Source organism: Amphiura filiformis, chromosome 20 (genome assembly GCF_039555335.1).
Source record: "Amphiura filiformis chromosome 20, Afil_fr2py, whole genome shotgun sequence".
NCBI lineage: Eukaryota > Metazoa > Echinodermata > Ophiuroidea > Amphilepidida > Amphiuridae > Amphiura > Amphiura filiformis.
In genome coordinates, this window is record NC_092647.1 from 22,810,037 (window position 1) to 22,833,717 (window position 23,681).

Sequence of the window (23,681 nt, forward strand, 5' to 3'; positions counted from 1 at the left end):
GTGGATTTCAACTGGAATAGCCTGCTTTATGGAGGATATTAGATGCAGGTCAAATCAGCGGGGTGCAATTTCTTAGCACCTTTGGGACGAGTTGATCATTTTGACAGTCTTTTGAAAAACAAGTTTTGGTTGAATGTATAAAGATTAGAATAGTTTAAAGCACGTGGGTGGGGGGCATGACCTGGCGGTGCTTTCACTTAAAGGCCCATTCAGTGATTTGCTCATCCGGACGATCGTAAAAATCATCAAAATTCAGATTTTGGTACCTTTGTCATTGTCATAAAATGTAAACATAGCCTGCTAGTGGTTCAGCCAAAAGCCGTGTATTTAAGAAAAAAATAAGAAATTTACATGAATCTGTAATTTATATAGACAGTATTTTTAAAAATTAGCTACATGTATTCGAATGGGGCTTCAACTTCGTTAATACTGCTGTTTTCTTTCTTTTTGCTAAATTTTTTTGCTAAAATTTTTTTTACACTTTCGCTGGGATCACTGAATGGGTCTTTAAATAGTGAGACAAATAAAGGTGACACACAAAAGGAAGGATATGGATTCTACAAAGGAGATCATAAGACTTGATATAAGGAGTGTTACTTCTGCCCCATGTGCATGATTTAATCTTGGGAGGGGAAACGCCTATGAAGCTTCATTTTGATATCGTATTGAATGAATGAATGAATGAATGAACGAACGAACGAACGAACGAACGAACGAACGAACGAACGAACGAACGAACGAACGAACGAACGAACGAACTAACGAACGAACGAATGAATGAATGAATGAATAATACCAGTAACTGGCTTGGAAAATTTGGAGAGAAAAATCGGTAATCCACTGATGTCAAAATACATCAAAACACGTAAATGAAACGTATTAATGACATCCTGATTGATAGCTTAATAATATTATTATAGTCTATCAGGGATCTTTCTCATAATAGGCATGCAGTGATACGTATATTGAAAACATTTTCTGAAAATATCAAGAGCTATCTCAAGAACCGCTGAATCAATACTAGGCTTGTTTGTACTCATTTTAATGCAATTTTCATGCTGATTTAAATAATAGTCATAAATTTTTACATTTAAAAATTTTTTGAATTTTAAAAATAAAATTTGAAACTTGTCGTCTGCAGTTGACACACGCGTCGAGATAAATAATACAATAATAACAAAATACATTAAAATACGCTTGTGTAAATGAAATATTAATGGAATATCCTAATTGATGGCTTAATATTATTATTAATATTATATTCCATAAATTATCCATTATCTTTTTCATATCAGAATGGACAATTGGGGATGCATTATTGTGGGATGTAAATGTGCAGCTGGCAAAGTATTTTGTAAATCGTGTAACAATAATGAGAAAAGGCAAAATTGAATTTAAATATATCAATGGCGATATTAGAATCACTGGAGTAGATTTGAACGTGTTCAAAGCGAGAACGGTTACTGGTAAGAAGAAACTGTTAAGGCGAGTCTGTGCTTGAGCTAGCGGTGTTTGTGCTCAAATAACTGAACACAAGGTTTTTTGCTATCGGAAGGGAAAGAAGAAACGAAAAAGGAGTAAAGATGAAGGAAGAAGTCACTTGGTACCCCCGGGATTCGAACCTCGAACCCCTCGCATGCCACGCAGAAGATCACCGACCTGTAGCCACGGAGGTTACGCTGCCCCGGGCAGCGATTCCCTGGGTATATATGACTGATTGCTTCATCAAGTCACGTGGGATGCATGCACGAGCAGTGGTTTTAAGAGTGAGATTTAGTGAGATCTGGTCCAGTTCGCATACTCATAGGGAATGGTATAGGCCAAGGCTTCCAAACCTTTTTCCCGTGACCAAAATTCATCATAGAAAAATATAGCGCGACCCACAGCATAACGCAAATGCTCAACTTACCGAAACTTCGACAATTTCCAAGTCGCCCGCTGACCGGCACCCAGAATGACTTTATCGTGAAAAATGCGCGCGAAGCACTCAAAATTGTGTTAGTTTTAATGCTAAAATGGGTCACTATATGGTTGCATGACCAATATGATGGTGACCTGATGTATTTTAGAAGAGACCGCGATCACCAAACGTGTCGCGACCTACGGTTTGGGTTTTTGGGTATCGCTGGTATAGGCCCAATACGTTGGATCCCAAGGCTCTGTTTGCAATGTTTGTTTTTTTACCCCATTTGCATGATTTTCATTGGGAAGGAGGAAATATCGAAACCTTTCGTTTTGACATATTATTTGTCATAACATATTATTTGTCAAACTTCAATTGACTTCAATACATATGTAAATGTGACCAAGTGGCTTCCTTGAATCATTTTGTATAGGATCAATGTATTTAATACCCTGCAAAAATAAACTGTACTATTTAAGCAAAATAACCAAAACGGGAAAATAATAACCTGAAGGCTCCAACTCGTCTTAATAATAATAGAAATAAAAGTGATGATTCTTAAACACTTGAGAACGTTCCTGCAATCTTATTGGTTCTTACCCGTGTGATATCTCACACGGGTCTGCGCGTGTGCATCAACTCGATACGCGTACTCTCTATTTGAACCAATCGGAGGCGCATAGCAACAATGGGACCGATCGATTTTAAGCCCTAGGTAGTTTCTTGTAAAATGTAGGATTTAATTTGATTTCAATTTGTAATACTTATGATATTTCTATTTTGAATTGAAGTATTTAAGAATGAGAATAAATATATTGTTTTTAGCCGCTGTCGTGCATCTATCGTCTCATATAACCCGGACGACATTATTTTTGGCGTAAAACAACTCGCTTCGCCTCGTTGTTTTACTTAAAATAATGATGTCGCCCGTGTTATATGAGACGATAGATACACTCCAGTGGCTAAAAACAATACCTTTATTCTCTAATTAAAATGATGAGATGATTATTTACGTCAATGTAAATTAGGATCCATAATATGTATTTATGAGTATAAAATACTAATTATACACACTACAAAATTTTATATGACGTTGTGTAAGTCAATACAAATATGCAGGATGACTTTCTTTGAAAAAAATAATCGCATTAATTCTGGCAAATAATATTAAAATAACTTTCGTTCTAACATATGACTAACAATGAATTGCAAATATTGATAAACCGAGCTGAATTATATATAGCGCTCAACATTTTACATTTCTATATTTATTTGGAATATTACCTTCACGGGAATTATGATTTTTAATGAGAAAAAATATCTATGCAAGGGATTGAAATGAATATGAATGGTCTTTTTTCGAGGTATAATGTAAATGCTAAAGAAATTAAATGATTTGCTAATTTTAGTGAAATTTTAGTTTAGTCAAAAATTGTGTCTTTCAAAAATATTTCAAATTAGACCGCAACCCAGTAGTGTGAGTATAATTAATCAAAATAGTGAACAAAATCAAAACCGTAGTGGAAGAAGTTTCCAAGTCTTCATAAATTACGTTATAAGCCCCTTGAACATTTACCCAATTCTTCTTGACGGCCTTTAGTTACCAAATGATGTTTGCTCTGTCCCTGATATGAACAGTTTTTCACACTACCAAGACTCAGACTTAGAACAGACTCAGATGTGGAATCGGTTACACTAGATGACGTTGTTTAGTCCAGCTTTCCAGGAATTGACTTTCGCCTGAGGCAGTTGGTTGTCAAATGTTGACAGTTGATAACAGGTGTCATACCGGTATTAGAAGTATTTTGGCAGTTATATGGCTGGATAAGTTGTTGCTCTCCTTTTCAACTAAAACGTTGGTAAACACTGAGCGACTTAATTTAGAAGTCTGTAGTGTATTGACAAATAAAATTGCCCAATCGCATATTTTGATTTTGTATTTTAACTCTCTCCACGCGGGTGTCGACTGCAGTCAAAATTTTGTTACATAAATTCAAAAATGTCAGAATGTATTAAAATGACTACAAGCATAAGGACAATAATCCTCGATAAGGATTCAAATGCTTTTAGCAGAAGAATCAGGGAAGCAATCTACATTCGTAAAAAGGGGGCCAAAGCAATCAACCGTAACGAAGGTCTCGTATCTCTACGTATACGATCCACTGCTCAAAACAAAAACATCATCACTCCCGGGAAATGTCAACAAGCCGTTCGCGGGAAAGCTAAGGTCGCGAGTAATCGTTTAATGGATTCGTTAGGGACGCACCATTAGACTTCAAGGGGAGGGGGTAGGAAGCTTTGATAAAAAAAACCGTCCCCCACTACATCAGCAAAAAAAACTGTCCCCACCAACACCATAAATTAAAATGATACAAGAATAGTTAACGCCACAGCTCACAATTAAATGAGGTGAAGTTCCTGATTCACATTAATTTATGTCCTACATTATTCTTAGAACAAAATATTTTACTTAGGTACTTCTTCCACTGCATTTGTTTACATTGCAATGTGATAATTTATTCATTACACGTAATTTATTCATAACACGTCTAATGTGATTTTCTTAATGTTTATAATAAAGCCCGACAACTCATCTGTCAAAAATAATTAATGGCACATATATTTGTGCCTATATTTTTCCCCACAATGTCTGTTGAAGCCTATTAATCCAGTTAAGGTGAGTTTTAAGTCACCACTAACTGCACCAGAATGCATTGCATACTTTCTGTATGCTGTTCATGGGCATCTCTCAAATTTGAGGGATGTCCCTGAACAGTATACAGAAATTATACTAGTTAAAATATACTTAGTGGAAAGTAGTTTTTGGCAGGAGACGGTCATACAGGGGTCAAATTTCAAAATTGCTGCAAGCATTTTAAAAGGTTTACCAAATTATTCCTCAAGTCATAAGGATTTCGAAAAAACAACAACAATATAGTTTGCCGTATATCTCCGATTCTTCAGTTAAATGCCAAAGTATCAAAGGTCAAATGATGGGCTCCGAAGAGGTCAAAAACTAAAAATTACCTTACTTAAACAAAATGGTCTTAAATTGTTCGTCCTTCATACATAATTCTTTGAAAGAATATTTGCACTGTTTAGGAAGTTTAATTACACATGTAACATAAAAATAGGTCAATAAAAATATGTCAATATAGTTCAATGGTCATTGACATTTTTAGCCTGCTACCCAGGTAACGAAATATCCAAGATATGGCAAGCTATTCTTAATTTTGAGTATCGTTCACCCGGGGGGGGCACTCAACACAAATGACCATACGGGAATGCTCCCCCGGAAAGACCCCCTTTTTGGGTTTCGCAGCTCCGAAAGACCCCCTATATTTGACCAAAATAACGCTCCGAAAGACCCTTGATTTTGATAATTTCAGCTATAAAAGACCCCAAAATTGCTCATTCCTCATATTTCTTATTTTTTCAGGCGATTTTCAACCAAAAAGCCAAGAAAGACCCTTGATTTGGACTTTTCGCAGCTCCAAAAGACCCCATTTTACTTGTTCACAGCCCGGTTCGCAGCTCCGAAAGACCCCCTTTTACCGGTACGCCGTCAGCTCCCAAAGACCCACCACCTCAAAATTCCGGGGGAGCATACCCACCAAAATTTTTTGATGTGCCCCCCCCGGTGCAACGACGAACAAATTGAGACAATTTTTAAGGAGATCGGAGCATTTTTCGACAATGGCCCAGGTGGTACCCAAAATTTGACCTTTGACCTTTTACTTATAGCTTTCCACCAAGTATATTTTAGTATACTTTTGGTATGATGTTCAGAAGACATCTCTCAAATGCATAAAAGTAAAAAAAAATCTGTTGCATCTTGGTGTAGAAATATTCATCCAGCAATTCAAATCATTTTTATTTTGTAAAATAAATCTAATACTAGAACTAAAATTTGCAACTCACTTTGCTACATTGCGCCCGAAAGCATCGGACTTCGTCAGGCATCTGATTAATGATGTTGTGACGTCAGATGTGGTGATGTCAGACGGCGATGAATGTCTCGTAACGCCAGGTCCCATGCGTGTGACAACTGGAAACGGGGCCCCCTTTCTTATTAATGGCGGGCTCCTCCACTCTCTCCCATATGGATTCTTTGATTCCCCTTTCGACCAACCTCTCTTCGAACAACCTCTCTTCCCACATCTGACATCACAACATCATCAATCAGATGCCTGACGCAGTGAAACGTCTCAAAATCAATAAGACTCCGGGTTCTGATGGATTGACTCCAGAATTTTATAAAACATTTTGGGATGACATTAAATACATGTTTGTTAATGCAATCAATGAAGGTTTTCAAGAGGGACAACTGTCGTATACACAGCGTAAAGGAGTAATAACCTTACTATACAAAAAGGGTGATAGATCGAATTTAGATAATTGGCGTCCTATCTCATTGCTCAATTATGACTATAAAATATGTACGATGGCTCTAGCACTGAGATTACACAAAGTTCTTGAAAAAGTGATAAATCCGGAGCAAACAGGGTATGTGAAGGGTCGTTTTAGTGGCCAAAATATTCGTCTGATAGAAGATGCGATAGAATTTTGTACGAATAATAAACAGGAGGGTGCAGTTTTATTTGTTGACTTTCGAAAAGCTTTCGATACGCTAGAAATACCGTTTATTGATAAATGTTTAATCAAAATGGGTTTTGGTGAACAGTTCCGAAAATGGGTATCTACTCTATATTGTAACATTAATAGTTGTGTTTCTGTAAATGGATGGTTATCCGAATCTTTTACAATCAGCAGAGGTATTAGGCAAGGATGTCCTCTTTCAGCCCTTTTATTCATAATAGCGGTAGAATTTTTATCTGGGGATATTAAACAAAACCAGCAAATACAGGGTATCGAAATTGGAAATGAGTCTGATTTAGAGATTAAGTTAGTCCAATTGGCTGACGATACTACTTTACTTGTCAGAAATGAAACATCAGTTGTGAAAGCATTGGAAGCAATTGAAAAATTTAGTGATTCTGCGGGAATTAGGCTTAACAAAAACAAAACAGAAGGTATTTGGTTGGGAGACAGTTCCCCTAACATTCCTCAAACAACTATCTCGTGGTCAACACAACCTATTAAAAGTCTAGGTATGTATTTTGGAAAAGATATTGAGAAATGTCATAAATTGATATGGTCTGAAAAATTAAAGAAAATGGAACTTGCTTTGAACGGATGGAAAGCCAGAAAACTATCATATTATGGTAAAATATCAGTTGTCAAGACTTTTGGTGTTTCACAACTACTATATTGTGCATATTCTATACATGTACCAGATTATGTGATAAAAGAAGCAAACAAAATGCTCTTTCAATTTATTTGGGGTTCAAAGAGGAAAAAGTCAAAAGAACAACGATAACGGGATACATGGAATATGGTGGCTTGAAAATGATAGACCTGCAAAGCCAAATAAGAGCTCTAAAATTAAATGGATTTCAAGATTACTTTGCGAAAATGATCATGGTATTTGGATAAAAATAGCAAAATTTTGGTTTAATCAAATAGGAGGCCTAGATTTTGTACTTAATTTGGAATGTAAGTCCTCTAATGTATCGGAAGTAACAAAAGAAAAAATTCCCAAGTTTTACACAGAGGTACTAAAATCTTGGTTTATGTTGAAAAGGAAGAATGCTGATGCCTCTTTACACGAAGCAAGAGTACTTCATGATCAAATAATCTGGTACAATAATGACATAAAATTTAGAAATAAGTTGCTTATGTTTAAGAAGTGGAAAGATGCTGGTATAATGTACTTAAGTGATATTGTAATCAATAATCGTTTTATAACTCTTTTGAGCTAAGACAAATAGTTCGGTGTCCAAATGATGTTTTTAACTTGCATACATTACTGACAGCAATACCAAAAGAATGGAAAACGTTAATTTTAAATAATCATGTAGATTTCAACAAAACAAAGGGCAATGATCGATTATTTCAAGTTGGGAAAACCAAACTACACATTTCAAAGCTATCCACAAAACAAATATATAAACTTTTAATGCCATCAGAATGCGACCCAATTTGCGTTAAATATTGGCAAGATCACTTCAATTGTAATACAAGTAAATCATCTTGGAGACAAATCTTCACTTTTAAAATAAAAAATAGAATTCGAAACAAATTTGGACACTTTCAATATAACCTTTTATATAACCTAATACCGTGTAAGAAAAACCTATTGAAATGGAAGATTAGTAATTCGGACGAATGCTGTTTCTGCAATTGTCGTGAGGACTATGAACACTTTTTCATATCATGCAGGAAAAATACATCATTTTGGATTTTCTTTAAAGAATGCGTGTTAATTACAACACACACACATTTGAACGTGTCTCTAGAACATATTATTTATGGTTGGAACAAGAAAGACTCACATTTTGATTTTGTAAACCTGCTCTTAATTATAGCATCATTTTCAGTTTACAAGGCCAAAATAAGATATAGTGAAACCAATATATTTACTCCTATACCAATGCTCTTTATTAATGAAGTAGAAAGATTGAATGAAATAACAACAAATGCAGAAAATGTGCCAACAATTATAAAAGAAAATCAAAATGTCTGGGATGAACTTAAGGTTCATTTGAATATACTGTAATAAGTTATACATAATGTTTTGATAATGTTAATTTACATGTCGTGGCTTTTGAGCCGCAATATTGTGGAATAGCAAGTTTTTGAGCTTGATATATAAACTAAATAAAATAAAGGCGTTTCGCCAACCTCACTGAGGTATAAAGAAAAAAAAATCAATCAGATGCCTAGTGAAGTCCGATGCTTCGGGCGCAACGTAGCAAAGTGAGTTTCAAATTTTAATTCCAGAATTAGATTTATTTTGCACAATAACATTCTGCTGTAATTAGTGGTGGGTGGCACTCCTGAATGGCTGGACTATATGGCTAGCACAAAGAGCATCAGATTCAAAAGAATTTTTATACTGTGGGCAATAATAGCTAAAAATAAAATATCAGTAAATACTACCCAGCAAACACAAAACGTTTTCGACATCATTCGCAAAAGGTTATAAAAGGTTGTCAGAAAACGTATAAATGTCGTGTTATATAAAGGGTATATTAAGAGTATAAAACGTTTTCATAACCTTAAAAAACATTTTTTGGCAATCTACTGCTCAGCAAACAAAAATGTTTTACAGAAAACGTTTAAATGTCGGGTTATATAAAGGGTATAACAACGTTTTAATAACATTCCAAAAACATTCTTGAAAACTGATAAAAAAATGATATTTTGGGGTTGAAAAAATATTTTGCGAAAAATGTTTTCATGACCTTCATATAACCCGACATTTAAATGTTATTAAAAGGTTTTGAAAAAAACATTTTAAGAACATTTCTGTGTTTGCTGGGTTCAAATAATTTAACATAATGTTATTTACAAATATTAACACAATATTTGGCAAAAATGTTTGCAAAATGGTTTTTACAATAACATTTTTTGAAAACATTTAAAAATATTGTTGTAGTGTGTTTTCATACAAAACGTTTTAAAACGTTATCATGACCTTTTATAACCCAACATGTTATTAAAACGTTTTTACCTACACCAAAAGCCAAAATATAACTGATTTAAAACGTTTTAAAAACGTTTTTGTGTTTGCTGGGTAATTGAACAAAACGTGCTAAAAGCTTTGAAATATAACTAACAATATTGTATTGATCGGCGAAAAACACCTGACCTGAACTTTTATTAACTTTGATATTTTTGGATGCAAATTTGATTATATACTCCATTCACGTTTATAAATTTGTAGCATTTACAGACCATTCGCCGTCTATTTGCAACAAACTTAGGTACTTGCAGATTCGAAGCGCTCACCCTAAAAGATATGCATACCGCAATAAACCATCGCAACCATGATCCGTTTTCCTTGTTTTCGTACGATTTACCGACACATAAGCGGCTAGTTCCCAAGAAGCGTACCGACAGAGGGGAAAGGCGCCATCCGGCTCGAAATACCGGTAAAAATTAACCAAAAGTAATGCACTATGTATATATTCCTTTGGCCCGATTTCAGCCCAAAATGGCCTATTTTACCATTTTACCATTGGTTTGGTTGCCCTGGTACGCCCCTGTTAGTTCTTTGCCCCAGGGGAATGTCATGTTAACTCAAATATTTCACGCGAACAATACACTAGAGTCAATCGTATAACCTGGCTGCTTGAGCTAACTCCGAAAACCCAAACACCAAAAACCACCCCAAAAATAAACACACAAAACAACAACAACCAATCACTCAAATTGTATTGGCTAGAAAGTACAAGTCTATAAGTAATTCTCGCTATTCGCAATAAGGGCGCCGCCAGCGGTTTGCGATGTAATCGTGATGTATCATGGGAAAATCGTGATGTATCATGGGAAAAGGTCGACATCCAAGTCCGCGCAATACGAATATTACATAGGAACACGTGACAATATTTTTTAGTTTGTCAATATAACGGTATTACACGCAAATCGATAGAGAAAAAATTAATTGTGCAGATTTCAAATCACATTATTAAGTATTATTGAGTATCGATTCGCGTGTAACACCTTTATTTTAAAAAAAAAAAAAAATATTGTCACGTGTTCCTATGTAATAGCATGGTAATATTCGTATTGCGCGGACTTGGATGTCGACCTTTTCCCATGATACATCACGATTACATCGCAAACCGCTGGCGGCGCCCTTATTGCGAATAGCGAGAATTGAAAGATTCAAAAGACTTACTTATCATCTTGCGTACACGCTATACAATCCGTCATACTACTGCATTCACACTGATCCCTTCTATTCGCCATCCTCCCTCTGGATTTACCACATAATATACAACAATTACTGTCCGTTAGTCTGCGAAATGGCTTCAGATGAATCTGGTATAGATCGTAAACGATGATTGATGTAATAGCCATGACCTCTGCTGACCCAGTTGACGTCACTGCCATGAGGATCATGAGCACCATGAGTGTTTCACCTGCTTTACCCATAAGGCTTTGCGCAACAGCGGGAGGCACCAGACCTATTGCATATTAAAAGGAATTGGGAGTCTTATATCAGATACTGGTGCTCCATTGTATTAACAGCAATTATTTACACAAAAAGAGAAGACGGAAGTAGAAAAGTAGAACAGTAAAACTAAGATGACGAGCTAATAAACAGGGGAGAAAAGAGAGAACGAAGAGGAAGAAGAAAAGAAGAAATGGAAATGAGAAGATGGATGGAGAAAACGATAAAGAAAGAAAATGAAGAAACAAAAGGAAACGAAGGAAGGGAGAATCAGTTAAGAAAAACAAAGAGATCACAAAAAGAACTTAAAGACGATGAGGAGGAGGAAAAGAAGATGACCGAATAAGGAGAAGAAAAATAAAACCACAAGGACAAGAATACGTTATGGCATGACAATTGTTCAACGCCATGCATATCGTTTAAATGACAAAGTTTTAATTTGGTCCTATAGCACTATATGTGCCCGGTTAGGTACCTGTGAAACTTTCTATCAGGATCATACCTTGTGGATGAAATAAATTTTATCAAGCATAATAATAATCGTTAAGTGTTATAAAAAACCGAAGCAGTGTACATGTTCAGGATACGATAGAAAGAGCCATCGGTAACTATAGGGACACCGATAGGGCTATAGGACTTAATTGGACGTTGTGCCTCAAAGTTTCTAAAAAAAGAATGGAAAAAAAGACAATTAAGGCATAACCACACACTGCTTTACAGCGTTTCTATAATTCTATCCGAATTTTCAATACCTGCACTGACTTCAGCATTTGACAGTAGTGGCTCGCCATAGTACGTTCCTAACGCAATGTATCCCAAGCCCATTGTCGTAGCAAATGTAAACGGTATGGAAAACCATACGAGACCCGCAGCGAGGAATCCCCACATGCCTTCACGAGGCTTAGCTGCTACCGAACTCTGCCAGTAAGACTGATCGACAAAAACGGTTCCGAAATTACCTGAAAAAGGTTTATTTAGATTTATGAGTTTAAACACCAATGATGATTGTCGACAATTTACGCCTGTATACAAAGGGTTTACTGATATAGAGATGACGTTTATAGAAATGTGTTGTTGTGCAAAAGGGGACAACACAAGTTAGGATGCAAAACATATTCATTCACGTCAACAGTGTAGATTTTTCCCATCAGCCATCCATGTACCTCCGCCATCAGGTTTACACTGGTTTTTAATCTTTACAGGGCTTGAATAAGGAGGGAACTAAATACATATTCATACATCATCACCCTGCTACGATAATTGCCCAAAGTCACTTTTTTTTGTAATTTTGAGAACAAAGTAAAAAATATGGTTCAATCATGCATCAGTTACGTAGTCACCCTAATTATTTCTGATTATTCCCTTTAATTAGTCTCATTATCATTTGTTATTTTGCAAAGATTGGTGGAAAAATGTATGCTTGAGCCATATATTGTACTTTGTTCCCAAAATTACATAATCGTAGAAGGCTGACGATATATTTCGCGTCATACAGTATATATAGTATATATACCGGCCATTACTAACAGTTTAGCATAGAAACTATTCTGTAGGCCTTACATTGGGCACTGCATATTTATACTGTAGACGACAATAGGTGAACAAACGTGACCAACCTAACATCACGCGTTCACCTACCGCATTACATAGAGTGTAATGCCTTACGCAGAGGGCCAAGGCCTCAGTGGCAACGACAAGCAAAACGGTATTGTAATCATAGAAATAACAAAAACAATAATATTGCCCTCAGCATGTGGTATATGCTACGAAGAGGCGCGTCATCGCAATATGGGATTCGTCGCTATGAAGAAAAAAACCACATTGCGATTGTCAACAGACACGTACACAGCGACTTACCAACTATGTTGATTATTCCAAACATGATACTATCGGAAGATAAGAAGGTCAGATAGCTTCTGGCATGGTTGCCTTCTGGTCCTTCTGAACAAGAAACTAATTCATACACTCGCTCGATACTACCTGAAAGAGAAATGTAAGGTTCAACAATCAAATTCAAAATCAGTGCGGTATACTTCCATATCATTATGATTTTGACAGAATGCCGTATAGCATCTATTCTTTGGTTCACCTCAAGTTAAAGCCACATTATAACATTTCTGTAAAAATAGATTAGTATTTATTTTCCATAAAATGTTAGCTTTTACTGTCAGATATAAATTGAGGGCGTTCTCCTCAGCAAATGTTATAATATGGCTTTAAGGTAGTGACGTCAATATCTTTTCGCGGTTGCGCTGCAAGCGTGTCGGGGTGTCGACGAACCGTTCTTGTACGCTCTGCGCGATTAAAATTACTGCGCCCAGTAAAATACGCACCTACGTCACTACCGAACTTGAGGCGAACCAATGTATAATTCAAGAGAATGCATCACATGACTTTGATTAACAGACGATGCTCTATTTATGACCTGCTTCCACGAAATGAGTGTAAAGTCGCAAGTTGGTAGTTTCGAAATGTCCTGGCTACTGCGTGGTGTTATTTCACACGCACCTGTTCAAGCCAGAAGTATGTCTGTATTTCCTCCGCAGCACATACTACTGGCTTGTACAAACAAAGACAATAAACTTAGTCAGCCAGGATGTCTCGAAACTACCAATTTGCGACTTTATACTCATTTCGTTGTATCAGGTCACATTTAACAGTCTGCTAAAATCATAATGATATATTCAGTCCTTCCTAAAACTGCACTTTTATCTTCCTTATGCTTCGGCATTATATAAATGATGGTGAATTTACGGATTTTAACATGCATTTTTTGTATATTAAATTATATAAGAGGCATTTTCTCTAGAAAAAGCAATATCCCAAAGGCATACCAAGTTTAGTCGTCCTTTTATACTTGTATTCATTATGGTTGTTAGTAAATTAAATAAAATTGTTTTTATTGAGTGTTTCATGGACATTTAACGTTGTTGTTTACGTTTTGATTCCGTACCGGTAAATGGTGTATCTTTCCCGCTCATTGAAATAACTATAAATAATTTAATTGCTATGACATAATAATAATCTTTCCTTAATTTTCTTTATCAATTTGGTTCAACTTTGGAAAGTTCATTCCATTATCGGTATAAAGGGCTGGCCACTTAAAATGCATTGCTTTTTTTAATTTTTAATTTTATTATTTATTTAATTATTTATTTATTTATTTATTTATTTATTTTTATTTATTTATTTATTTATTTATTTTATTTATTTATTTCTTTTTTTATTTATGTATTTATTTATTTTTTATTTATTTATTTATTTAATTTTTTTAATTTTTTAAATTTATTTATTTATTTATTTATTTATATATTTATTTATTTATTTATTTATTTATTTATTTATTTATTTATTTATTTATTTATTTATTTATTTATTTATTTTTATTTATTTATTTATTTATTTATTTATTTATTTATTGATTAATTGATTGATTGATTTTATTATTTATTTATCTATTTAGTTTGTTAGTTATATATAGTTAGTTTTATATTTTCTGAACATATTCAAAAAGCAATCTAAAGAAGATTAAATCTAAACAACAACAACAAAAACACACTACTATACAACTTATCATTGGAAACCAGTCGCATATAACGTGCGATCCCTGTCATAAATAGAGAAATCAAAACATGTCAGTTCTTCAGTTAGGACGTCGATAATAGGTAATATTAGATTTTTTTTCTAAGCATTAGGAAAAGAATTTGGAGAAAACCTTCTGTTAATAAAATACTATGCTGAGCCTCCAGCCTGGGTGGCTCACGCTCCAGTAATTTCAGGTGATTGAGCTCAGTAATACATCAAAGAATGTCTTCCAATTCATGAAAACAAATAGATAATCAGCTTATCGGATTAAAAGCTTAGAGGGAAGGTCTTGCTGCTCAGCGAGTGTTTGTAATTATCAGAAGGTTTTCTCCAAGTTCATTCTCTAATGGAGATTGCATGGCCAAATTGAATGGTTATGCTGTCACCAATGTGTCATACTGCATTCAGGCGGCGGATGACATGATCGAGCCGGCAACTCGTGAAACTGTCCGGCCATATGGCATTTTCCATATACTCAGTTAGTTTTGTGGGGTTCATTATCGAACCCCAACGGTTTTAGCTTGTATTTATATTATTTATCAACATAGGCCTCTTTGTTTGTGATATTTCAAGCGTTTTAAAATTTCAAAATAATCCCATTCAATTACACGGTTGACGATGAAAATTTACTGAATTTAGGGAATGCACGTCATACACCACCTGACTGTATTGAAGGTCACTGCGTCAATTTTGTCATTTACAGTGGCTACTCTTAATTGAAATAGCTATTCGAATGGTCATTAAAAAGAGAAGTGATTTATATAACAAAATGAAAAGTGGCTTAAGTAGGTATCCATTAAGTTCGCATCGAAAAAAACATTAATAAAAGCAATTTATTTTCCAATGAAGTAGGCCTATTCAGCTTATAATTGCACGAATACGTCCAGGGCAGCATTTCATAAATCATTTTCTTCAATCTTCAAATAAAAGCATTTAGAATATTAGAAATTGCTTTCGCTTTCGAAATTTCATTTTCAAAGAAATCGTTCAATGAAGCCCTATTTCCTTTTTTTCAGCAATACTTTAACCATGTTCGTACTATTCTATACCAAACAACTAGTGTCATTCACGAATCACGATGCCCTATATAAATAGTAATACTGATGTATTATTATTATTATTATTGTTATTATTATTGTTATTATTGTTATTATTGTTATTATTATTATTATTATTGTTATTGTTATTGTTATTGTTATTGTTATTATTATTATTATTATTATTATTATTATTATTATTATTGTTGTTGTTGTTGTTGTTGTTGTTGTTGTTATTTAAAAAAAAATTTATATCAATATTATTGTCGGTTTTCTCATACTAACTAATCCCAGACCACTATACACTGCCCTTTGTATTTTTCCGACTATAGAGGGCGTCATTATCATTTTTGTTGAGCCAGCTTGTTATGAGCAAAGCCATATTTTACCTTGGTCGTTACTCGCGCTCGGCGAATCGAGTAATAAGGCAAACGGGTTATAGTAAACTGATAGTAATCAATACAAGAAAATTACGACGGATTTACAAACCTAGTGGATTCCTTTCCTGATCTCCTCTCCTTCATGATAAACTTTGATCAAAAATATGAACATGACGACGAAAACAATAGTTGTGTTGAAATATGACATATAAAAAGTAGCACCAAGGCCGCCAATGAATGTACACGCTCCTATGACAGTGACGAGGGTTACTGCGGCTAGTTCCAGACTTAAACCTTGGACAAGGGTTGTTAGTACAGCGCACCCACCTGTATCACCAAAAAGAGTGGAACAAGATTATGAGAATCATAGTATTTTGAATAAAACGAAAAATAAATCACAACACCATAAACATTATGGAAGAAAATCAAATGGAGCATAGGGGGATGTCATTTTCTTCGGCGGGCGGGGTCATGAATATATCGGTGACCGGAGTAAAAATTTTTACAACCCCCAAAATTTATATGACCCCCCCCCCCCTTCCGCCCACACAGACTCAAGACAAATTGTGACTGGACGCGGCGAATCAGCCGTAAAGTCGGCCCGGTCAATTTTGTTTTATTTCGTGTTTAGAAAATATACACCATAAGCTTTAAAATGGTATATCATTTGACTTCAAACGATATCCAAAAGCGGGGTTATGATTTGTTGAACTCTGTTCCTTCGACCACATTCTATTTTTTAGCGGTTCTACATGTGTCTCTTTTCTACATTTCTGGTAATAAATATCCAACAGTCATAATTGGCGGTCATTTCAAATAATACCCAAGTCAACGAGGTTCAGAAATATCCTCTCATTGTTCATTGTTGATTATACATACCTAGATAAAATACAGTGCTTTGTTATCTACCACTTGAACAGGATTTAGCCAAAGCAAACAAAGACAAGAACTATTCTATAGAAATAGGTAGAAGCTTATTATCCTCTTCAGCAGTAGTATTATTGATTGATTTAAACAGCGTTTGATAAGATACTTGTCGCAACGAATTGATACACCTATGAATACGACCTTCACATACATTTGACACTTTAACTCAAAATAAAATTTGCCGAGTTTACGGCTGATTCGCCGCGTCCACTCACAATTATTCATTACCGGAACAAAGGCGAGGAGCGCACCAAAACTTTAGAGCGAAGAAAGTGTGCGGAGCGCGTTGAAATTGGATCGTGTGTGTAAAGAAGGCACGCGGAGTCAGCAGCCCTTAATAATTCTATAACCTCCCTATTTTGGGTATTAAAAAATTATAACCCCTTATATTTGGTCTAAAAATTCTACGACCCCCCCAGTATATTCATGAACCCTCCCTTCCGAAGAAAATGACAGCCCCCTAAGGAAGGTTTTCAACAGATCTACCACATTCGCCTTGCTATAGACATTGAATATTGCGTCATCTGTTGACCTTATGAAAAAAAATTGTTAGCTTTCGTTCAATATAAAAAATTCTGATTGGATGAAGGGAATACTTGAGGTTTTGACAAAAACCAATCACAGATGTCTATTTTCCACTAGATAAATATCACACAGCTCTTATGATGCTATGCACAGTCTGTGTAGACTCGCTGTGCTTGGAACCTTCTGTGTGTTCGGGTGTATCGAGGTGGAAACTGTGCGTAGATTTATAAGAGAATCGTATTTGTAGTCAAACCTTTTCATATGCATTACATTCCCTACATGAGTGGTCAAGGATGAGCCGCGGTGTCTGTGACGAACAGGCGCTCAAGCAACAAAAGTAACATTTTTAATGAGTTTAAGGGCAACTTCTAAATCTGCATCTTTTTCATTCAAAGTTCGCCATGGCAACACATTTTGGGCTATTAAGAAAACGAGGCATCAAAATTTGCCAAAGAAAACTGGGTTTCTTTTTCGAATTCAGTTTTAAAATTCGATGTAGAGATTTTGAGCTACTACCTCATAATAAAGGGGGTAATTACCTTTAGGGTCGGGATGTGCTAGAAGTGCTAGAAGTGGGTAAGTACAATTTGTTAACATTTGGAAATTTAAATACAGTATACCGTAAAACCTCGTCTACAAGCATATATAGTGTTTTTGATGAAAGCTAAATTAATACGATGCATCCGTAAATATGCCAATACAATAGATTGGTCTTAGAATAATACTTGTTTGTATATGCTTGGATCTGTAATCTATTTGCTCAAATTCAATAATGGCGCCTGGATTGATTTAGCTCTATATGCTTGTAGATGGGGTTTTACGGTATTGTACTCCCGGGATTGTACTCATCTACACATAGCACCTATTGCCCTTTATTTGGTCAGTACAGTTAGATTAAATATTTTCAAAAATTAATAAGTCAACAAGACAATTAATTGATATTCATTTAAAATAAAAGCTTAATCCGACCAAGTATCGATGGTTAATCGAAAGAGTGAACAAATTTCGCCAGTCTACGAGCAATTTCAATGTCAACATGATGCTCATAATTATTGTCCTTCTCTGTGCGATCATTCGAGTTCTGTTTCTGCTGTTTCGGGCAATTAAAATGAAACGGTATTTAAATACAATGTCACAAACCAAACGAACAAAACAAACAGAAATTTCGCTCAATTGCATCTTAACTCTCTTCGCGCTGGTGTCGACTGCAGACGACAAGTTTTTTTACAAATTCAAAAATTTCAGAAATGTAAATTTTCATGACAATATTTGGAATCAGCATGAAAAATGCATTAAAATGAGTACAAACACGCCTACTATTGATCCAGTAGTTCTTAAGATAGCTCTTATATTTTGAGAAAATATTTCAAAAGTTGAACTTTTTCCATTGAAGCGCATGGCTAGCACGCAGAGCATTAAAGAACAGGATATCGTACGGCCAATCGTATTTGAACTGCTCTTAGTGGACCCGTACATTATTTCTACAGTCAATATCGTAACAACAGGCGATGGCGGATAGTCAATTATATTATTTATATATAGAAGGTCACTTCAGTCTCAGCGACACGCGTTGAAAGAATTTGTTTTAAAATGCCTCGCTGCACCCAATAACTCTATGGACACCAATGCCTCCCTTACAGTGTCTCTGATTAGTTAATTACATCTGAGTAACCATTCACAATAAAGATTTTAAATCTCTTAACCCTAACGCCCCAGCGGCTTTTTGGCGACGGGAACTTGAAGTTATTTGCTCTGGGTGGGATTCGAACCCGAGACCCCTCGCATGCCAAACACTAGGTCAGCGACACTTTGCAACGAGTCTTGGGCTTCGCTGGCCAGCGAAACCGTGCCTATATGTCACTTAGGGCGATTGCGTCATCACACCACGTGGGATGCACGCACGAACAGCGCATATGTGACTGTACACCACGAATCAGCCGTAAAGTCGGCCCGGGTCAATTTGGTTTTATTTCGTTTTATATCACAAGCTTATAAATGGTATATCATTAGACTTCAAACAATATTCAGAAGCGGGGTTATGGTTTGTTGAACTCTGCTCCTTCAACAAAATTGTACCTTTTTTCGGTTCGTGTGTTTCTTTTCCCACATTTCTGGTAATAAATATCAAACAGTCATAATTGGCGGTCATTTCAATCATCCCAAGTCAACGAGGTTCAGGAATGTCCTCTCATTGTTAATTGTTGGTTATACATACATAGACAAAATACAATGCTTTGTTATCTACCACTTGAACAGGATTTAGCCAAAGCAAACAAAGACTAGAACTATTTAAGGATTCTATAGAAATAGGTAGAAGCTTATTATTCTCTTCAGCAATAGGATTATTGATTAGTTTAAATAGTGTTTGATGAGATATATGTCGCACCAAATTGAGGTACCTATGAATACGACCTTCACGCACATTTTACACTGTAACTCAGAATACAATATGCCGACTTTACGGCTCATTCGTAGTGTACGGCCACATAATTTTGTATGAAGTAGTATTTTGTAGTACCTGGGCGTGTTATGGGTTAAGACATTTAAGCTTACCCCTTCAGCCATACTGGGCATTCTTAACATATCTCTGATTGGCTCAAAATCTTATATAGATATCTTTGTAACCAATCAAAATAGTTCTTATATGCCGTCTATTTAGCCATTAGTGTTCCACGTGATTAACGAAGACATGTATAGTATGTGCCAAGCAATTAAACAAGCCCTATTCTTGGAAAAGATAACATCCTAAAGTGTTTGTAAAATCCACGTCAACGATGCAAAGGCATTTATCCCTCTCTTTGTCCAAACACTTGGTACTTCCATTACCGTGTTTGACTATACCGTTTTCTATACAGTAACCATGCATTCAACAATGCACTGATATCCATATTTAAGTTTCAAGGTTAAAATTAATGACTGTTTTAAAGGATGTACGTGTCCATAATGCTAGGATGAAATAAGAACTTAGCATAAAAAGGACAACATTTTAAGGTAATTGCAATAAGGCATTTATTAGTTACACACAAGGTCAATAGGTTTTTACTCAAACAAGTTTACTAAAATCTGAGAGGTTGAACCTGTCTATTGTGTATCAAAAAATACAAAGCAACGTTCTTGAGCTTTTTAGCTTAAGAATATTGCATTGTTTTTGTTTTGAAACACATCCCTTTTAAAAGGTGAAAAAGAAGTGTAACTGTAGAAATGCATTACTAGCAAACAAACCACTTATTCCGTCATCACTGTTGCTATCACCTCAACTTAGCACGTAAGCCATCTTGCCCTGATTGCGAGGGCACTATAATAATGTGTGCAAAAACCAGCCAAGTCCTGAGTAGCCAGTCACAATAGGCCTTGGGTGGTTTTTGGATTTCACATGCTCAATAGACGCACGTAGAGGTTAGACCTAAGCAACAATTAAATTATTTGGCCAAAGCATGGCCTTGGGTGGATTTTGTATTCAAGTATTAAATTATACATCTGTGCCAAGAAAATAATATTATTTAGTGGTTATTAAACGGTGATGAACAACGCTCCCAGTGGGCACAGGTTAGGATTGTGACGTTGAATCAACGTTGATACAACGTCGAAGTTTCAACCTAACCTGATTTCAACCTGGTTTCAACCAACTCTAGGTTGAAATCAGGTTGAAGTCCATCAGGTTGAAATCCATCAGGTTGAAATCCATTTGCAAATACAACGTGATTTCAACGTGATTTCAACGTCAAAATTGATTTTGACGTCGAAATTTCAACGTGATTTCAACGTGATTTCAACGTCAGGTGTGCCCACTGGAAAACGGCAATGTTTAGTCCCTACCTCCAAATTACTGTATTCAACAAGCGTGTCACCGCCAATCATCACCGATTAAAGCCATAATGTATGATTTCTGTCAAATTTTAATTTTGTTACACTTCATTTAAAATGTTGAAATAATGTTAGTAATTATTGCCGGGAAGGGTTGCTGTCCATTTTAAGCTGAAATAACAAGAAATCCCACTGGTTATTTTGGCCATTTAATGCAGTTCTATGGGAGGATATAAAGTCATAATAATAAAAAAAATATGACTTTATGTCGAACTTTGCTCTGTTGACATACAAAGTCAACAAATTTGGCCGATACCATTTAGGTGCAAGTTGCAACATGCGTAAACATTATGAAAAAAAAATGGGGTTTGAAAATTGTCTCATTAAACGTGAAGGTAGGAGAAAAGTACGCATGCGCTTTTATTCTGGCGCAAGAATGGCTGTCGAATTTGGATTCTAGTGAGTTAGGACTAGTGATGAATGCCCATAACGGTCACTTATCAATATTATGCTTACCTAACATTAACATCGCAGTTACGATGACATTGGTGAGCAATGCAAAGAAGCAGAACACCAAGTGTGGTCTGGATCCAAACCGTGCCTGGATCACTTGTAGAAAGGTCTTTGCACCAGGCGCCCTGGTCTTCATTTGTACCGAGAGGGTAGCAAACATGAGTAGCGGTATCGTTGCACCAGCAGCGTACCAGAATGGTCCACTGATGCCATTCTGAAAAGGAAAAGGAACAATTTAGGCATTGAAGCAGAGGAGGATATTTCGAAGGATTACCTGGGGAATAAATAAAAGAAGAAGACGGAGGAGGAGGAGGAGGAGGAGGAGGAGGAGGAGGAGGAGGAGGAGGAGAAGAAGAAGAAGAAGATGCAGGTGATAAGGGGAGGAAGAAGAGGAAGAAAAAACAAAGAAGAAGAAAAACGGAATGAAGAAAAGTAGTGTAAAAGTACAAGAAGTATATCTAAAATAGGAAAATAAGAAGAAGAAGAAGAAAAGGGTAAAGAAAGAAGATGAAGGAAAAAAAGAAGAAACGGTAAAGAAAGAAGATGAGAACGACGAAAAGAAGAAGAAGGAACAATAAGAAATAAGAAGAGGACGAAGAAAAGAGGAGGCAAGCATCTTTCATAAGACGAATAAACGTGGCAAAGGGTAAGACAAGAAGATAATTCTATAGATTTAGTTATCTCCGACAAGTGTTTAATTCAATGAATATCTACTAGTTTTATTGAAAGGCTAATTACATTAACTTTAATGCAAGTTGTCTTTCCTGCATAAAGCCTTTCTGACATATTGACATTCATGTGGGGAAGTCAACCGAATGCATAATTAAATATCATGCTGGATTGCACGATATTGATCGCTAAAATGCTGAAAGTTATATATATCCCGTCTTTGATTTAAAGCTCAGAACATGCAAAATGGGAATTTTTTGGAAATCTGATCATTCGTAAAATTTTTATCGCCAAAAAAGATTGTTATCATTATCGTATCCAAAATATTAAGCATGACAATCCTGGTACTTGCCCAGCAAACACAAAACGTTTTTAAAACGTAACATTAAATGTCAAGTTATATAAATGTCATGAAAATGTTTTGAATCGTTTTGTACGAAAACACACTACAACAATATTTTTAAAATGTTTTGAAAATGTCATTGTAAAATATTTTTGGCAAACATTTTTGCGAAAATATTTTGCCAACACTTAAATAACATTATGTTAGAATTTTTGCAGTAAGTTATCAAAATGTATTTTTGAATGTTATGAAAACGTTTTATACTCTTTATATACCCTTTATATAACCCGACATTTAAACGTTTTCTGGCACCCCTTTCTAACCTAAAATGATGTCGAAAACGTTTTGGGTTTGCTAGGTAGTATATCGTATGTTCAAGATTATAACTAAAAGTCAACTCCTGATCCTACGATTATGATATAATTATGATTATGATTATGATTATGATATGATATGATATGATTTTATTCGCAAAAAATCGTAACCCGGAGGCGGAATTACATTGTACACAAAATCTAAGCAATAGTTGAATAGTTTTTAAAAAAGATTTTGAAAATTATGTCATTAAACGTGAAGGTAGGAGAAGAGTATAAAGCATGCGCTTTTATTCTCGCAAAAGAAAGGCTTTCGAATTTAGAGACCAGTGAGTTTAAGACTAGTGGTCAGTGCCCATAACAATCACTTCACAATATAATGCTAATGCGGCCCATACACGATCAATTTGATTGATCAATATTGGGGACCATAGATGCAGGACTGGATACAAAATATTGAAGAGATCTAATCTAGTTTGATTTAAGTCTTTAGTAACGGTTGGACAATAAAATCACTATTGTGTACAATGGCCAATGGTAGATATTTTATCTACTCTTGTATCTATGGCCTCATCTAGGACGTTGATCAATCAAATTGATCGTGTATGCGGCCCGTTACATATAAGGAAATAAAGAAAATTATTGCATAAGTACAAGAA

General features: G+C 35.4%; 1 protein-coding gene across 1 annotated transcript in view; it reads right to left on the reverse strand.

Annotated features, from left to right (window-relative positions):
• LOC140141764 (uncharacterized) overlaps positions 1–23,681 on the reverse strand; it is a 131,132-nt gene that overhangs the window by 23,266 nt on the left and 84,185 nt on the right. The window contains 6 exon segments of the mRNA XM_072163633.1: positions 10,650–10,938; positions 11,678–11,884; positions 12,783–12,905; positions 16,037–16,058; positions 16,061–16,254; positions 21,700–21,910. Of these exon segments, the coding sequence (XP_072019734.1) occupies positions 10,650–10,938; positions 11,678–11,884; positions 12,783–12,905; positions 16,037–16,058; positions 16,061–16,254; positions 21,700–21,910 (1,046 nt within the window).